The sequence below is a fragment of the Saccopteryx leptura genome, chromosome 2 (genome assembly GCF_036850995.1).
Source record: "Saccopteryx leptura isolate mSacLep1 chromosome 2, mSacLep1_pri_phased_curated, whole genome shotgun sequence".
In the NCBI taxonomy this organism is placed as follows: Eukaryota; Metazoa; Chordata; class Mammalia; order Chiroptera; family Emballonuridae; genus Saccopteryx; species Saccopteryx leptura.
The window spans coordinates 1,155,901-1,169,134 of record NC_089504.1 but is presented as its reverse complement, the minus strand read 5'-3'; the positions used below and the strand labels follow the sequence as shown (position 1 = coordinate 1,169,134).

General features: G+C 63.3%; 2 protein-coding genes across 2 annotated transcripts; both read right to left on the bottom strand.

Annotated features, from left to right (window-relative positions):
* Window positions 1-356: 356 nt before the first annotated feature.
* On the bottom strand, window positions 357-5,597 carry LCN10 (lipocalin 10). Its single transcript, XM_066362650.1, has 6 exons — window positions 5,475-5,597; window positions 4,650-4,789; window positions 4,100-4,170; window positions 3,657-3,764; window positions 734-832; window positions 357-385 (listed from the first exon to the last, which is right to left on the bottom strand). Exons 1-6 carry the CDS (start codon window positions 5,595-5,597, stop codon window positions 357-359), a joined length of 570 nt encoding a protein of 189 aa, XP_066218747.1.
* Window positions 5,598-6,846: 1,249 nt separating this feature from the next.
* LCN6 (lipocalin 6) lies at window positions 6,847-11,062 on the bottom strand. Its single transcript, XM_066362649.1, has 6 exons — window positions 10,958-11,062; window positions 10,642-10,781; window positions 8,020-8,090; window positions 7,414-7,524; window positions 7,168-7,269; window positions 6,847-6,989 (listed from the first exon to the last, which is right to left on the bottom strand). The coding sequence occupies exons 1-6, from the start codon at window positions 11,060-11,062 to the stop codon at window positions 6,847-6,849; spliced, it is 672 nt and encodes a 223-aa protein (XP_066218746.1).
* Window positions 11,063-13,234: the final 2,172 nt, after the last annotated feature.

Genomic DNA, 13,234 nt, shown 5'->3' with positions numbered 1-13,234 from the left:
AGAGTGTGTCAGATATCAAAAGGAGCCCAGAGTACGGGCGGCGGACTCGCTGCACAGAAGGCACACACACAGCCAGGGTGAGAGTGGACCAGCCTGTGATCTGTTTCACAGCAGATAAGGGACAGCAGCATCTTTCTGTCACGTAACAGAGGTGACAACGGCAGAAGGGGCCTGGGATCCCAGAGGACGCCTTCAAGGTTAGAGCCGTTGCTCTGGGCTTCACACCATCCGTGGCCTGGATGGCCGAGCACCTCTCAGCAGCAGTTGGGCATGAAGACCTGCAGTCTGGAACAACGCCGCCGGGGTCCAGAGGGACCCCAGGTCGAGCCCGAAGGAAGGAGCCGGACAGCTCGCTCTCAGGGCAGGATGGTGTGTGCACAGGAGGCTGTGTGAGAGCAGCACAGGGATGAGGGGCTGGGACCACATCCGCCGTGAACACGTGGGCTGTTCTCCCTGGTTGCACATGTGTGAGTGCAGGGCACGCAGAGGACAGAGCCACGCGGCCCCGGTCCCCCCGCCACAGTGCAGGGACCCGATCAGGAGGAGCACGTGCGGCCAGGTGCCGTGGAAGGACAGCTGGGCACGCCTGCACGGCGGCTTCAGATCTTGGCCAAGTGACGTCAGCCTCCCATCTTCCCTTCCCCACGTGGGTCAGTTCTCCAGTGGGACGGACAGGGTGGGGTGAGGGGGCAGAAGCCATGGGGTGCAAAAGCCTTGCAGCTGCCGTTTTTACCATCTTTCGGGAGAACGGTCGCACCCCTCGTGAGGTCCAGAATCTCGCATATGTCCGCAAACTTCTTCATGCTCAGGAAGCTGGACACGTTCTGTCTGCCTGTGGACGGGTGGGTGGGACGCGGAACCGTCACACTAGGACACGTTCTGTCTGCCTGTGGACGGGTGGGTGGGAAGTGGAACCGTCACACTAGGACACGTTCTGTCTGCCTGTGGACAGGGGTGGGGGGGGTGGGGGGGGGTGGGGGGGGGTGGGACGCGGAACCATCACACTAGGACACGTTCTGTCTGCCTGTGGACAGGGGTGGGGGGGTGGGGGGGTGGGATGCGGAACCGTCACACTAGGACACGTTCTGTCTGCCTGTGGACGGGGGTGGGGGGGGTGGGGGGTGGGAAGTGGAACCGTCACACTAGGACACGTTCTGCCTGCCTGTGGACGGGGGGGTGGGAAGTGGAACCATCACACTAGGACACGTTCTGCCTGCCTGTGGACGGGTGGGGGGGGGGAGCAGAACCGTCACACTAGCACTGCCAGTCCCTGCCATCCGGGGCGGCCCCCGCGTCCCACCCCAGTCCACAGCCCCCAGATGCCCCCTGAGTCTGTGGGACAGAGAAGCAACGGGGTGCTGCTCAGGGCAAGACAACAACCGGTGGGTGGTGGGGAAGGGTGGGTGTCCCCCCTCGAGGCTCCGGAGGCGGCGTGGCCACACGTGGTCACTGGGTAGGCCTCTGCTTGCCCAATCCCCTCTGGCCAGGCGTGGCTGGCGCCCCTTGGGCTGCATTGCTGGACCTACCGCCGCCCAGACTCCCCAGGAGGCCTCCTGCCCTCTCCAGGGTCTGCAGCAGAGCTGCTCACCCCCCAGCACCCCCGCTTTGTGCCCGGAAGTGGATTGTGCCCCTCCCCAATCCCGGGCAGACCCTCCTCCTGGCTCCACACCCAACCTTCTGAATCACCACCTCCCTGGCCCCTGGTCCCAGCTCAGCCCCCGGGGAGTGGATGGTTCACCCAGGCCTGGCCTCTTGTTTCCTGATGTCCCCTCCACAGTGGCCGCTCCCACCCCCCGCTCCTCTGCTTTGGCCACCTCAGAGACCTGCCCCCTGATCCCAGCTCAGCCCCCGGGGAGTGGATGGTTCACCCAGGCCTGGCCTCTTGCTTCCTGATGTCCCCTCCACAGTGGCCGCTCCCACCCCCCGCTCCTCTGCTTTGGCCACCTCAGAGACCTGCCCCCTGATCCCAGCTCAGCCCCGGGGAGTGGATGGTTCACCCAGGCCTGGCCTCCTGCTTCCTGATCCCTGATGTCCCCTCCACAGAGGCCGCTCCCACCCCCCGCTCCTCTGCTTTGGCCACCTCAGAGACCTGCCCCCTGATCCCAGCTCAGCCCCGGGGAGTGGATGGTTCACCCAGGCCTGGCCTCTTGCTTCCTGATGTCCCCTCCACAGTGGCCGCTCCCACCCCCCGCTCCTCTGCTTTGGCCACCTCAGAGACCTGCCCCCTGATCCCAGCTCAGCCCCGGGGAGTGGATGGTTCACCCAGGCCTGGCCTCCTGCTTCCTGATCCCTGATGTCCCCTCCACAGAGGCCGCTCCCACCCCCCGCTCCTCTGCTTTGGCCACCTCAGAGACCTGCCCCCTGATCCCAGCTCAGCCCCGGGGAGTGGATGGTTCACCCAGGCCTGGCCTCTTGCTTCCTGATCCCTGATGTCCCCTCCACAGAGGCCGCTCCCACCCCCCGCTCCTCTGCTTTGGCCACCTCAGAGACCTGCCCCCTGATCCCAGCTCAGCCCCCGGGGAGTGGATGGTTCACCCAGGCCTGGCCTCCTGCTTCCTGATCCCTGATGTCCCCTCCACAGAGGCCGCTCCCACCCCCCGCTCCTCTGCTTTGGCCACCTCAGAGACCTGCCCCCTGATCCCAGCTCAGCCCCCGGGGAGTGGATGGTTCACCCAGGCCTGGCCTCCTGCTTCCTGATCCCTGATGTCCCCTCCACAGAGGCCGCTCCCACCCCCCGCTCCTCTGCTTTGGCCACCTCAGAGACCTGCCCCCTGATCCCAGCTCAGCCCCCGGGGAGTGGATGGTTCACCCAGGCCTGGCCTCCTGCTTCCTGATGTCCCCTCCACAGTGGCCGCTCCCACCCCCCGCTCCTCTGCTTTGGCCACCTCAGAGACCTGCCCCCTGATCCCAGCTCAGCCCCCGGGGAGTGGATGGTTCACCCAGGCCTGGCCTCCTGCTTCCTGATGTCCCCTCCACAGAGGCCGCTCCCACCCCCCGCTCCTCTGCTTTGGCCACCTCAGAGACCTGCCCCCCGGTCTCAGTGTCCAGAGCCCCACACTGTACCCCCCTTCCCCCTTCCCCCTTTGCCAGCCTGCACCCCTCAGGACAGGCCTGCCACCGTGTCCCCTTCATCAGGGAAGCCGGGTGACCGCATTAGGAGGTGGGCCTTGGAAAGTGATGGGGGGTCCTCGGGCTGGGATTGGTGCTCGTGTCAGGAAAGGAAGTGACAAGAGCCCCCGACACCCTCACCGTGTGAGGACACGGCGGGATTGGTGCTCGTGTCAGGAAAGGAAGTGGCCAGAGCCCCCGACACCCTCACCGTGTGAGGACACGGCGGGATTGGTGCTCGTGTCAGGAAAGGAAGTGGCCAGAGCCCCCGACACCCTCACCGTGTGAGGACCCGGCGGGATTGGTGCTCGTGTCAGGAAAGGAAGTGGCCAGAGCCCCCCACACCCTCACCGTGTGAGGACCCGGCGGGAAGAGGGCCTCCCTGGACCCCCACCCTGCTGGCACCCTGGACTGCCAGACAAGGGGCCTCGCATAAGCCACCGGCCCGTGGTGTCATCAGGCGTCCCTTGCCAACGCTCCTCCCAGCCCTGCGCCCTCCACACTCAGTTCCCTGGACCACTGGCCACCGGGAGGGCCCCTGGACTCACTGAAGAGCAGCAGGGTCTTGGAGGTGTGGCTGGCCCGCCCCAGGCGCAAGTCGACCACACCATAGCTGTAGTCGGTGGACAGCACACGGAAGCCTTTCACCCCCTTCACTGGGTGGGAGAGGCGCAGAGCCGCCTGACTCCTCTGGCCAGCGCGTGGCAGAGCGGGGGCGGCGGTGGAAGTCTGGAAGGCTGTGGGGGGTCTCCCCCCACCCCACCCCCCCGGCCCAGGCCACCACAACACTAGTCGTGGGCTCTGGGAGGGACAGGTTCCAGGGTCCAGAGGCTGGCCTGTGTCCATCCCACCCACCCGCATTCTCGGGAGCAAAGGGGTCACTTGGCTGGAGGAGAGTGTGGTCAGGAGCGTCGTGTCCGGCGTCTCAGTGGCCATGCGCCCATGGACCCTCTACCCCCGGGTCCTCCCTCAGCCAGGCCCTCATACGCACAGGTGTTCCTGAACACGGACTTCTTCCCATCCTTCCTCAGAATTAACGTGTATGCCTGGCAGCCCTGCCACCTGGGGGGGGGGGAGCAAGGGGTCCTATGAACTCATGGCCAGGGAGCCCTCTCCATACCCGTGGCCACCAGCCCGCCCCCCCGGGAAGACCCTCTCTCTCCTCCAGACCTCCGCTCTGTGGGATCCGGGGTGGCTGGGAGGAGGGAGACCGGGAAGCTTCACACTCCCCAATTTCTGTACACTCAAAGCTCTGTTGTTCCAGAACTTTCCAAGTTGGACAAGGGCCTGTCCGACAGGTTAGGAGAACACCTCCAGTGTCCACTGCCTGCCCAGGGCCCCGTGGACTAGGGTGGCCTCTCCCAAAATCAGCCCTTTGAGTTTTAGAGACAGGAAGTAGAGGGGGGTCGTGGCTGTGGGGTCAGTCCCTGAGGGGTTTCCAGGCTGACCCCCTTTTCCCACGGAGAAGGAGCCGCAGCCTCGGGCTGTCCCTGGCCAGGGGTCGCGAGGGTGTGCTGGGGCCGCCACCACGCGTCCCTCACCGATTCAAGGCGAGGACCACCTTCAGCTGTCCCGCCTTGTGGACCTGCATCACGGACGCCCCCAGCTTCCGCTTATCTCGGCCCGGCAAGAACCCCCGGGTGTCGGAGGCGATGGCCAGAATGTACCAGAACCCTGAGAACTGCAGAAAGCGTGCTGGGGAGCACGGCCCCCGAGCCCCAGGGCTCCCGCCAGAGCCCTAAAAACTCACCAGACAAGTGACCCTTTGACTAAGGCCCAGCCCACACCCAGGGCTGTCGGTCGGGCTTGGGCCAGAGACAGTCAGGGCCAGGCCCCGGACGCCGAGGGCCGAGCCTCCTTTCTGCGTGGGCCTCCCGGGGGCCCCTACCCTTCCATCTCCCTCTGTGCCCCGTCCAACCACCTTCTTGTTGCAAGTCCGTCAGCCTGTGCCCAAGGCTGCCCCCACCGAATCTTCTACCTTCCAGGAGTCTCATTATTCCAGAACACGTCCTGCTCATTCTGCCCCTGCCCCCCCCACCACTGCCTCTGCCCACCTGGCATCTCCAGGTGACCTCAGGCCACACCCATCTGGGGCCCTCTGCTCTGTCCCACCTCAGGGCTCCTGCCCACAGGTGTCAGCTGGGTTTGGTAGTCCCAGACTGTCCCCAAAAGAGCCCACCAACCCGTCAGGGAGAGGCAGGTGGGCAGCCCGCCGGGCCGTGTGGAAGGGAGGTTCCTGCCCACGTTTTCAGGACGGCCGCTTGAAGGGTGCCCCAGGGAACACTGTCCCAGCTGTGCCCTTCCTGCCTCCCTGACCCTCTGTCTGCTCAGGGCACCTGGCGCAGGGACTGTGGCACAAGGCTCACCTTGTTCCAGTTGAGGTGCTGGGACTCCCTGAGGCCCTGCTCCTGTGGCTGGGACCCCACGGCCAGCGCCAGCACCAGGACCAGCACCAGGGCCAGCACGGGCAGCAGCCGCCCCAGCCCCATCCTCACTCTCCTCCCTCGGCCGCCTGACATCCGAGTTTAAATCTCCCTGCCCACCTGCCCTTCCGTGGGTGTTCGGCCAACCCGGAGCCTCCAGAGGGCCGGGGATGGGCCAACAGGGAGGGACAGGGGTTTGGGGTCTTCCCCGGGCACAGAGGGCCAGCCCTGGGGTGCTCAGCCTTCTGAGCTGAACAGCCACCTGGGGGGAGCTGCTGGCCTTGGTTGGAGGCCTGGAAGATGGAAGCCATCGTGTTCCGAAGGTCACACCCCTGGAGCTGTCACCCCGGACAGTGAGCTCCCCCCACCCCCGTCCCAGGAGAGAAGTGTCACTGTGGGTCACAGCACAGGGAGATATGCACATGGGACTGTGTCTTGGACGAGCTACACTGATGTCAGGGCTGCCTTCTCGATGCCAGAGCTGAGGCTGGTGGACGGGCCCAGGCTGGACATGTGTGCACCTGTGCGTGTGGGTGCATGCTCTCTTTAAAAAGGGAGGGCCCCCATGTGCATGTGAGGGCGAGTGATGGGCAGCCCCCTCCCTGTCCCACCCAGCAGCTCCCCCAATGACCTTGCTTCTGCTGGGACACCCGGCAGTGCCCTCAGGACACAGGACAACTGGCAGGCTCAGGCCCTCTGCTGCCCCCGCCCCAGAGCCCAGGCTGGAGAAAGAAAAGGCAACCTCCAGCCTTGAACCCCGTGTGCCCCGGCCGATCGACCTGGTAGAGGCTGCCGCCAGCTTCCTCCGCAGCCCAGCACGCCAGCCAGACCGCGTCCAGACCCCAGGGTCTTGCTCTCGCCCGGGCAGATCCGCCCCCACCCGGCCCAGGGGTCTCGGTGACTCCTGCAGGAGGAGGGTGGCTGCTTCCAGCCCAGCCCCTACCTCTGAGCCAGGGCCTGAGTCCTGGTGTCCCTGACCCCGAGGGACCCTGGTGAGGGACACAGGTACAGGCCAGGCCTCTCGTCCCAGAGCTGGCCGTTGGCTCCATGGGTTCGCCCACCCAATGCCATCCCAACGGGACCCTGAGAACACACTGCCCGGGCAGCAAGCCGTCCATCCGCCCAGTGCGCACGAGAAGACCAGGGGCCAGTTTGTGGAACCGTTTTATTTGGATGTGCAGCCTGAGGCCCCGGGAGCAGCCAGCCCGACCCCCACCAGGACACGGCACGCACGGTGGCCCCGGGGGTCACAGCATTCACTGAAAACCAAGATGAACATTGGGACCCAGGTTCACCCCAAGCGGTGACCCCCACCTCAGCCCAGGCCCCGGCCGCTGGCCCTTGCCGCCCACTGGCCTGTGGAGACTCCCTTGGGCCCCAGGGTCCCCCCGCCACACGGGGAGCCTCGGGTGACGTCCAGAAGGAGGCTTACCTGGAAGGCCTCGTGCGCACAGGTGACTGGAGGGGAAGGGAGATGGGCTGTGAGGCGGGCAGGTCAGACTGCAGCTGCCCCAGCGCCGCCCAGAGCGGTCCGGTCCCTGCCCACAGTCTCACCAGGACCCCCCTTCCTTCGCCCCAGTCCTGCCTGACTCCTGACGATGCCCGAGACGGACAGAGGTGCCCGGGGGACACTCACGGTCGGTCTGCAGCCTGGCCTGCTGCTGAGACAGGAAGCCCAGGCTCCGGCTCCACTTGCTGAAGAGCCCCAGGGCCTCCCGGCTGGCTGCGTGCGTCCGACCTGCGGGGGGAGCGTGCCCACTGAGAGCTGGGCCTGGGGCTGGGGGCGGGGGCGGGGCCTGGGGGCGGGGGCGGGGGCGGTCAGTGGCAGGACTGGGCGGCCCGCGGGAAGAACCGTGCCTCCCCTGGCCCCAGGCCCACGCACTGTACAGCTCCACGGTGGTGAAGGCCTCGTCCTGCTGCTCCAGCTGTGTGAACACGATGGCGTAGTCTCTGAAGTTGGTGCCCAGCACCCGGTAGTCCAGCACGCCCACGGCTGGGAAACAGAGCCCCCGCGGGGAGGGGGGTGGCCGTCAGACCTCCCAGGGGCACCCCCAGCAGGTCGAGAGCCCCCAGACTCTGTCCCTTTCCCTGCCTGCCCCGTGCCGCACCCCGAGCTCTCAGTGACTGATGGACGGGGCATCCCGGGAGTCACCGGGGTGCAATGGTCATGCTCCCCCGATCCGGTCTCCACTGGGGCCAAATGCCGCCCCCCTGCACACGACAGAGGGGGGCCTGAGGTCCCAGCTCAGCTTGGCAGGTGCAGTCAAGTCCTCTGTCCTCAGGACTGGTGCCCAGCCTCTGACAAAAGAGGCCCAGGTGGAGAGCTCGCTGGAGCCCCGGGATGGAGTCACCCCCTCCCCTGCTGGCACTGGCCCTGCCTGCAGGGGGTTGGGGGGGACGCTGCAGGGGACCAAGGGCCCAGGGAAATGGGAAATGGGGGTCTGCCCCCACCCTGCCCTGGACAAGACCGTCGTGGCATCCTCCTTACAGGGATTCTCGAACACCCAGGCGGAGTTCTGTCTCAGTAGCTCCACCACACTCAGGTCACACCTCTCCAGCCTGGAAACGACAAGGTCCATTGTCCACTCAGGGTCCGCTGTCCACTCAGGGTCCAGACACAGGGCCACCAAGAAGAGTCCTGCCTCCCAGACCCGGCTGCCAACTAGCCAGCGTGGCGATGGATGTCACCATCTTCCTCCTAATGGCCCCAGTCACCAGGACCCCTGCTCCCAACCGAAGGGGACCCATCCGGGGCTGGGCTGGCTCGCGAGCCCCTGCGGAGGGCAGTCCAGGCCCTTCCACCTCCCGGGACCACCCTCGCCAGGTCTGCACAGAGAAAACAGGAGCGCGCCTGAGGGCACCGGGGGCGCCCGGGCAAACTGAAGGCAGTCTGTGCGTCTGGACACTGTCCTCCAAAGGGGCCCATGTTCCTTAGGCCACCAGTGAGCCAAGTGACGACAAGAATAACCAGAAAACCTCTGGGAAGGAGAGTAACCAACAAGAGCCAGCGAAGAGACTAACAAGGCGTCGCGCAGCGCTGCGGGAGTCGGGACAACCGGTTTGGGCGAGAGAGCAGACAGAAGAACGGAAAAGAACAGACAGAAAGCCGGAAGATGAATGGGAACGCGCCGGCCTTCGGCGCGGGACAGTTCGCACCCCGGGCCGTGCAGGGAAGAAGACAGCTCCACAAATGACGTTGGGCCGTCGGGTAGCCCAATGGGAGAAAATCCAAGCTGAGCCCCCTTTTTTCTCCCCGAGGGTGAAATCCCCAGTGCCCCGAAGATGCTACAAGCTTTTCGGGACCTGGAAGGCGCGTTGGCCTCTGCAACAAAAAGAGACAGGAAGTCCCGGCGCGGATGGTGATGACGGGCGGGCGCACGGCAGCGGCAGCGTGAATGTACCTGATGCGGCGGAGGGAGCCGTGCGCCCAGACTGGTGGAGGAGACGGTCAAGGCTATGTGTGTTTTAGCACAATGTCAATTTGTTGTTCTTGTTTTTATTTTAATTAAAATTAAGAGAGGAGCCTGACCAGGCGGTGGCGCAGTGGATAGAGCGTTGGACTGAGATGCCGAGGACTCAGGTTCGAGACTCCAAGGTCACCAGCTTGAGCGCAGGCTCATCTGGTTTGAGCAAAAAGCTCACCGGCTTGGACCCAAGGTCGCTGGCTCGAGCAAGGAGTTACTCGGTCTGCTGTAGCCGCCCTGGTCAAGGCACATATGAGAAAGCAATCAATGAACTAAGGTGTCACAATGAAAATCTGATGATTGATGCTTCTCATCTCTCTCTCCCTTCCTGTCTGTCTGTCCCTATCTATCCCTCTCTCTCTCTCTGTCCCTGTAAAAAAAAAAAAATTAAGAGAGGGTAAAATAAAAAACTTTTAAAAAAGACGGTACTCTGTGTACCGATGGAACCGTCTCCAGCACATGGGTGGCTCCCCAAAAAGCTACCAGAAGTCAAAAGCCCGGCCACCTGCAAGGGGACGGGAGACTGGCTGGTCAGCTGAGGTCCCTGAGGCCGAAGGACCCACAGTATGTGTCTGTGCGGACATGAGGATTTTTGAACCATGCAAATGTATTTCCTATTCAAAAGCCGACAAAATCTAAGTCAAATAATGAAATGACAGAGGCCCACTCCCTCTCCTGGAAGCCCTGCCCGAGCATGAGCCCTGCAGATGGGGCCTTGGGCGTGTGTGCCTTCCCATCGTGCAGAGTGTGGCCCATGTCCTCGGACAAAGGCCAGGGATGTGTCTGAGGCCCCTGATGATCAGACAGCCCCAAGTCCAGTTTGGCAAACTGCCCATGCAGGATTCATTTTCCAAAAGACCCAGTGGTTCTTAGGCACTGATGCATGGACCTACATTAACGAGTAGCTCGAGGCCCTGGCTGGTTGGCTCAGTGGTAGAGCGTTGGCCTGGCGTACAGAGGTCCTGGGTTCGATTCCCGGCCAGGGCACACAGGAGAAGCACCCATCTGCTTCTCCACCCCTCCCCCTCTCCTTCCTCTCTGTCTCTCTCTTCCCCTCCTGCAGCCAAGGCTCCATTGGAGCAAAGATGGCCCGGGCGCTGGGGATGGCTCCTTGGCCTCTGCCCCAGGCGCTAGAGTGGCTCTGGTCGCAACAGAGCGACGCCCCAGAGGGGCAGAGCATCGCCCCCTGGTGGGCAGAGCGTTGCCCCTAGTGGGCGTGCCGGGTGGATCCTGGTCGGGCGCATGCGGGAGTCTGTCTGACTGTCTCTCCCCATTTCCAGCTTCAGAAAAATACAAACAAACAAACAAACAAAAACTAGTAGCTCAAAGGGGGCTTGCACAGAGAAGAGGCCTCTCCCTCTCTGACCGGAGCCCCCACCCAGCTGACCAAGGGCCCGGAAGCAGCATACGGGAACAGTCAGAGGTGTGTCTGGCCCTGGTGGCGAAGGCGTGAGTCCTGCCCGGAGGCCCGCCAGGCCCAGAGTCCAGGGATGCAGTTTCCGGAGCCCAGCTGGAGGTGAAGCTCAGAGCAGAGCCCAGCCAGGAGGGAGAAGGCACAGGGCCGGGCATTCACACGTCCAAGCCTCTGTGCCTGGGGCAGCTGGACTCAGCCCACGGAATCTGCAGCCCCGGCACACCGCGCTCACCTGTGCCGGGAGGACAGCACCCTCAGGTTGTTCTGGGGAGTAAGCGTCACCACAACCCCTTCAACGTTCTTCGTGGCCTTCTCCATGGCGAAGCCTTTTTCACCGGAGGCCACAGCGAGAACATACCAGGACCCAAGGAGCTGGATGGAGGAGGAGCAGATGAGGGGCCCTCCCTCCATCCTCTTCAGCTGGGAGCCCAGACGCCCCTTGCACAGGCCGGCTGACCCCACCCCCCACCCCCGCAGCCCGTTCGTTCCCAGCCGGGCTGGGCCTGGGGGAGACCAGAGGCCATGTGGCTCCACAGGAGGACCGTTACCTGCTCAGGGTCCAGCCTCCCCAGCCATGCGGCCTGGGCCCTGGGCACCGAGGCCAGAGCCAGAAGGGCCACCAGCACAGCCCTCGTGCTCCCGGAGGTCCTCATGCTAGCACGCACTCCTCAGGCCAAGGGTTGCGGTCCCTCCAGCCCTGGAAACCGGTTTATATGGCTCTACACATGTCACTGTGGGTGGCCAGTCCCCACCACATGCCATTCTGACTCCAAGGGAGGGGGCTTGTTATTCAGCGGTGCCTCCGAGCCCAGTGCAGACAGGCTGGAGAGCGGGGAGTGTGTGCCCTGCACCTTAGGTCTCGACACTTCCGTCCACTCAGAAAATTCCAGAATGAGTACCCTAACCCCAAGCTGTACCCCCCTGTCTGCCCCCCCCCTCCCCGAGGTCCTCTCTCGCTCCTTCTGGAAAAGCCAGAGACGCTGCTCTGAAGCCTGGTCAGCAGCAGGTCAAGGTCAAGTCCAAGGGCAAGAACACCTGGTTCTTTCAGAAGGTGTGGCTTTGGATACTTTGTGTTTCAATGATTAAAAATATAAAAAGTCCCCCTGAATTTAAAAAGAAGCTCCCACTCCCTCCCGGGCCTTGGCCTCCGGCTCCCACACCCAGCTGGCCCCTGGAACACTCTGTTCTTCCGTCCTCTGCGCCACCGGGTCTGAAGCTGCCCACTCTGGCTGGCCTCCACCCTGTGACCTACCTCTGCTCTTCACGACATTGGCCAGGCCCTTACGGGTCCGCTGGGAGCAGAGCACAGAGGGCCCACCAGCATCTGAGTCCCTGAAACCACGTTTCCCGGCCCCCCTGGCTGGTTGGCTCTCAGGGGCCCTGTTACCACAAGAACAGGCAAGATTTGGAAGATGGAGGAAAGAGAAGCCATTTGTCCTGCCAGGGCTTTGGGGGTGGGGTGGGAGAAAGGTCTCAGGGAGCCCCCTTTGCAGCCCCACATGGGCGATGAACCGCAGGGGGAAGTGACCAGAGGAGTAAACCCGCCCGGGCACAAGCTCGAAGTTCACCTTGGCACTCCCGGAGGCGGGGGCGGGGGGCAGAGAGTCTCAGGCCTTGAACCTGGGTCAGCCTGTCCCTGACTGCCAGCTGCCCAGACGCCAACGGAAGAGAAAGAAAACAGGGAGACAAAACATCACCTTCAGTGTCAAGTTAATCCTGCCCCTTGATTTGTCAAATACCGTTTCCTGAGGGGACACTGAAAATGAAGACAAGGGACCCGAGAGACAGGTGCAGAAGCCCTCGGGCGTGCTCCCGCCCTGGAGTCCAGGCCCCCGCCTTGGTCCTCCGTCCTCGTCCTCGGGCGCGACAGCACCGCCTGCAGACGTGTAAGCAACACAGTCTGCAGGGTGGGCATGACCCTCGTTCAGGTGTCCTCCAGGGTGGAAGTGTCCGGGAGGGGGATAGAGCTCTGTGGGGTCCCTTTCATAAGAGCCACTGATCCCGTATTGGAGTCCCTACACTCACCTCTAAATCACCTCCCAACACCTTTCCATTGGGGGTGAGGATCTAACCTATGGACTCAGAGGGACACACATTCAGACCACAGGGTGGACTGTAGGAACGGCCACTTCCTCTGCGGAAGGAGCTGAGAGCCACGTTTGAAACGATACTTCTGTGATTTTCATCTTACCATTTGCAACGTGCAGCTGGGAACTATAAAACGTGGTGTAAGGGCCGTCCGTGGGGCCAAAGATAACTCGTTAAACGGAATCCCTGCGCCACGCGCCAAACGCTACGCAGCTCGGAAGACAAAGAAGAAAAAAGATCAGAAACCTCCCGTTATCTGTAAAACAAAAACCCAGCCTACCCACCAGGGGTCTCTCTCGAGCCCGTGGGCCGAGACTCCAGGCAGCGTAAGGGACAAGATACGACTTGAGGACCAAAAGTGGACTTAAAATGAGCCCCCGGAGAAGCCAGTTCTGACCGCAAAGCGCCTGAATGCGTATGGACAGGACAGCGCCAGGGGCCAGGCAGGGTTTTCAGAAAGGCACCCTTTGTTTTGGGGGAAGGAGCCAGAACCAAACTTCCCACACGCACCCCCTACCCCCAAATGCCACCCAGTCGAGAGAATTTACTGCACTTGTGGGACTGAGTGCCTGTGGATTAGGAATCATAACGCCATCTCTGTGCGGGAGATGAAGAGAGACTTGGGTCGTCTAAATTAGTCACTGTGAGAAGAAACGAAAGCGGGGAGGAGGACATTTTTCAGAATGGACACCCCTCCCCCCCCCCCCCACCCACACAGGGCCGGAAGCAGGAGAAAC

Excerpts from the sequence above, each read along its gene's own strand:
- LCN6 (XM_066362649.1), bottom strand. The coding sequence starts at position 11,062 with ATGAGGACCTCCGGGAGCACGAGGGCTGTGCTGGTGGCCCTTCTGGCT. Across the intron at positions 8,091-10,641 it reads GTGCTGTCCTCCCGGCACAG|GCTGGAGAGGTGTGACCTGA; the intron begins GTGAGCGCGGTG and ends TGTCGTTTCCAG. Across the intron at positions 7,270-7,413 it reads CACCACCGTGGAGCTGTACA|GTCGGACGCACGCAGCCAGC; the intron begins GTGCGTGGGCCT and ends CTCCCCCCGCAG.
- LCN10 (XM_066362650.1), bottom strand. The coding sequence starts at position 5,597 with ATGGGGCTGGGGCGGCTGCTGCCCGTGCTGGCCCTGGTGCTGGTCCTG. Across the intron at positions 4,171-4,649 it reads GTGGTCCTCGCCTTGAATCG|GTGGCAGGGCTGCCAGGCAT; the intron begins GTGAGGGACGCG and ends CCCCCCCCCCAG. Across the intron at positions 3,765-4,099 it reads GTCCGTGTTCAGGAACACCT|TGAAGGGGGTGAAAGGCTTC; the intron begins GTGCGTATGAGG and ends TCTCCCACCCAG.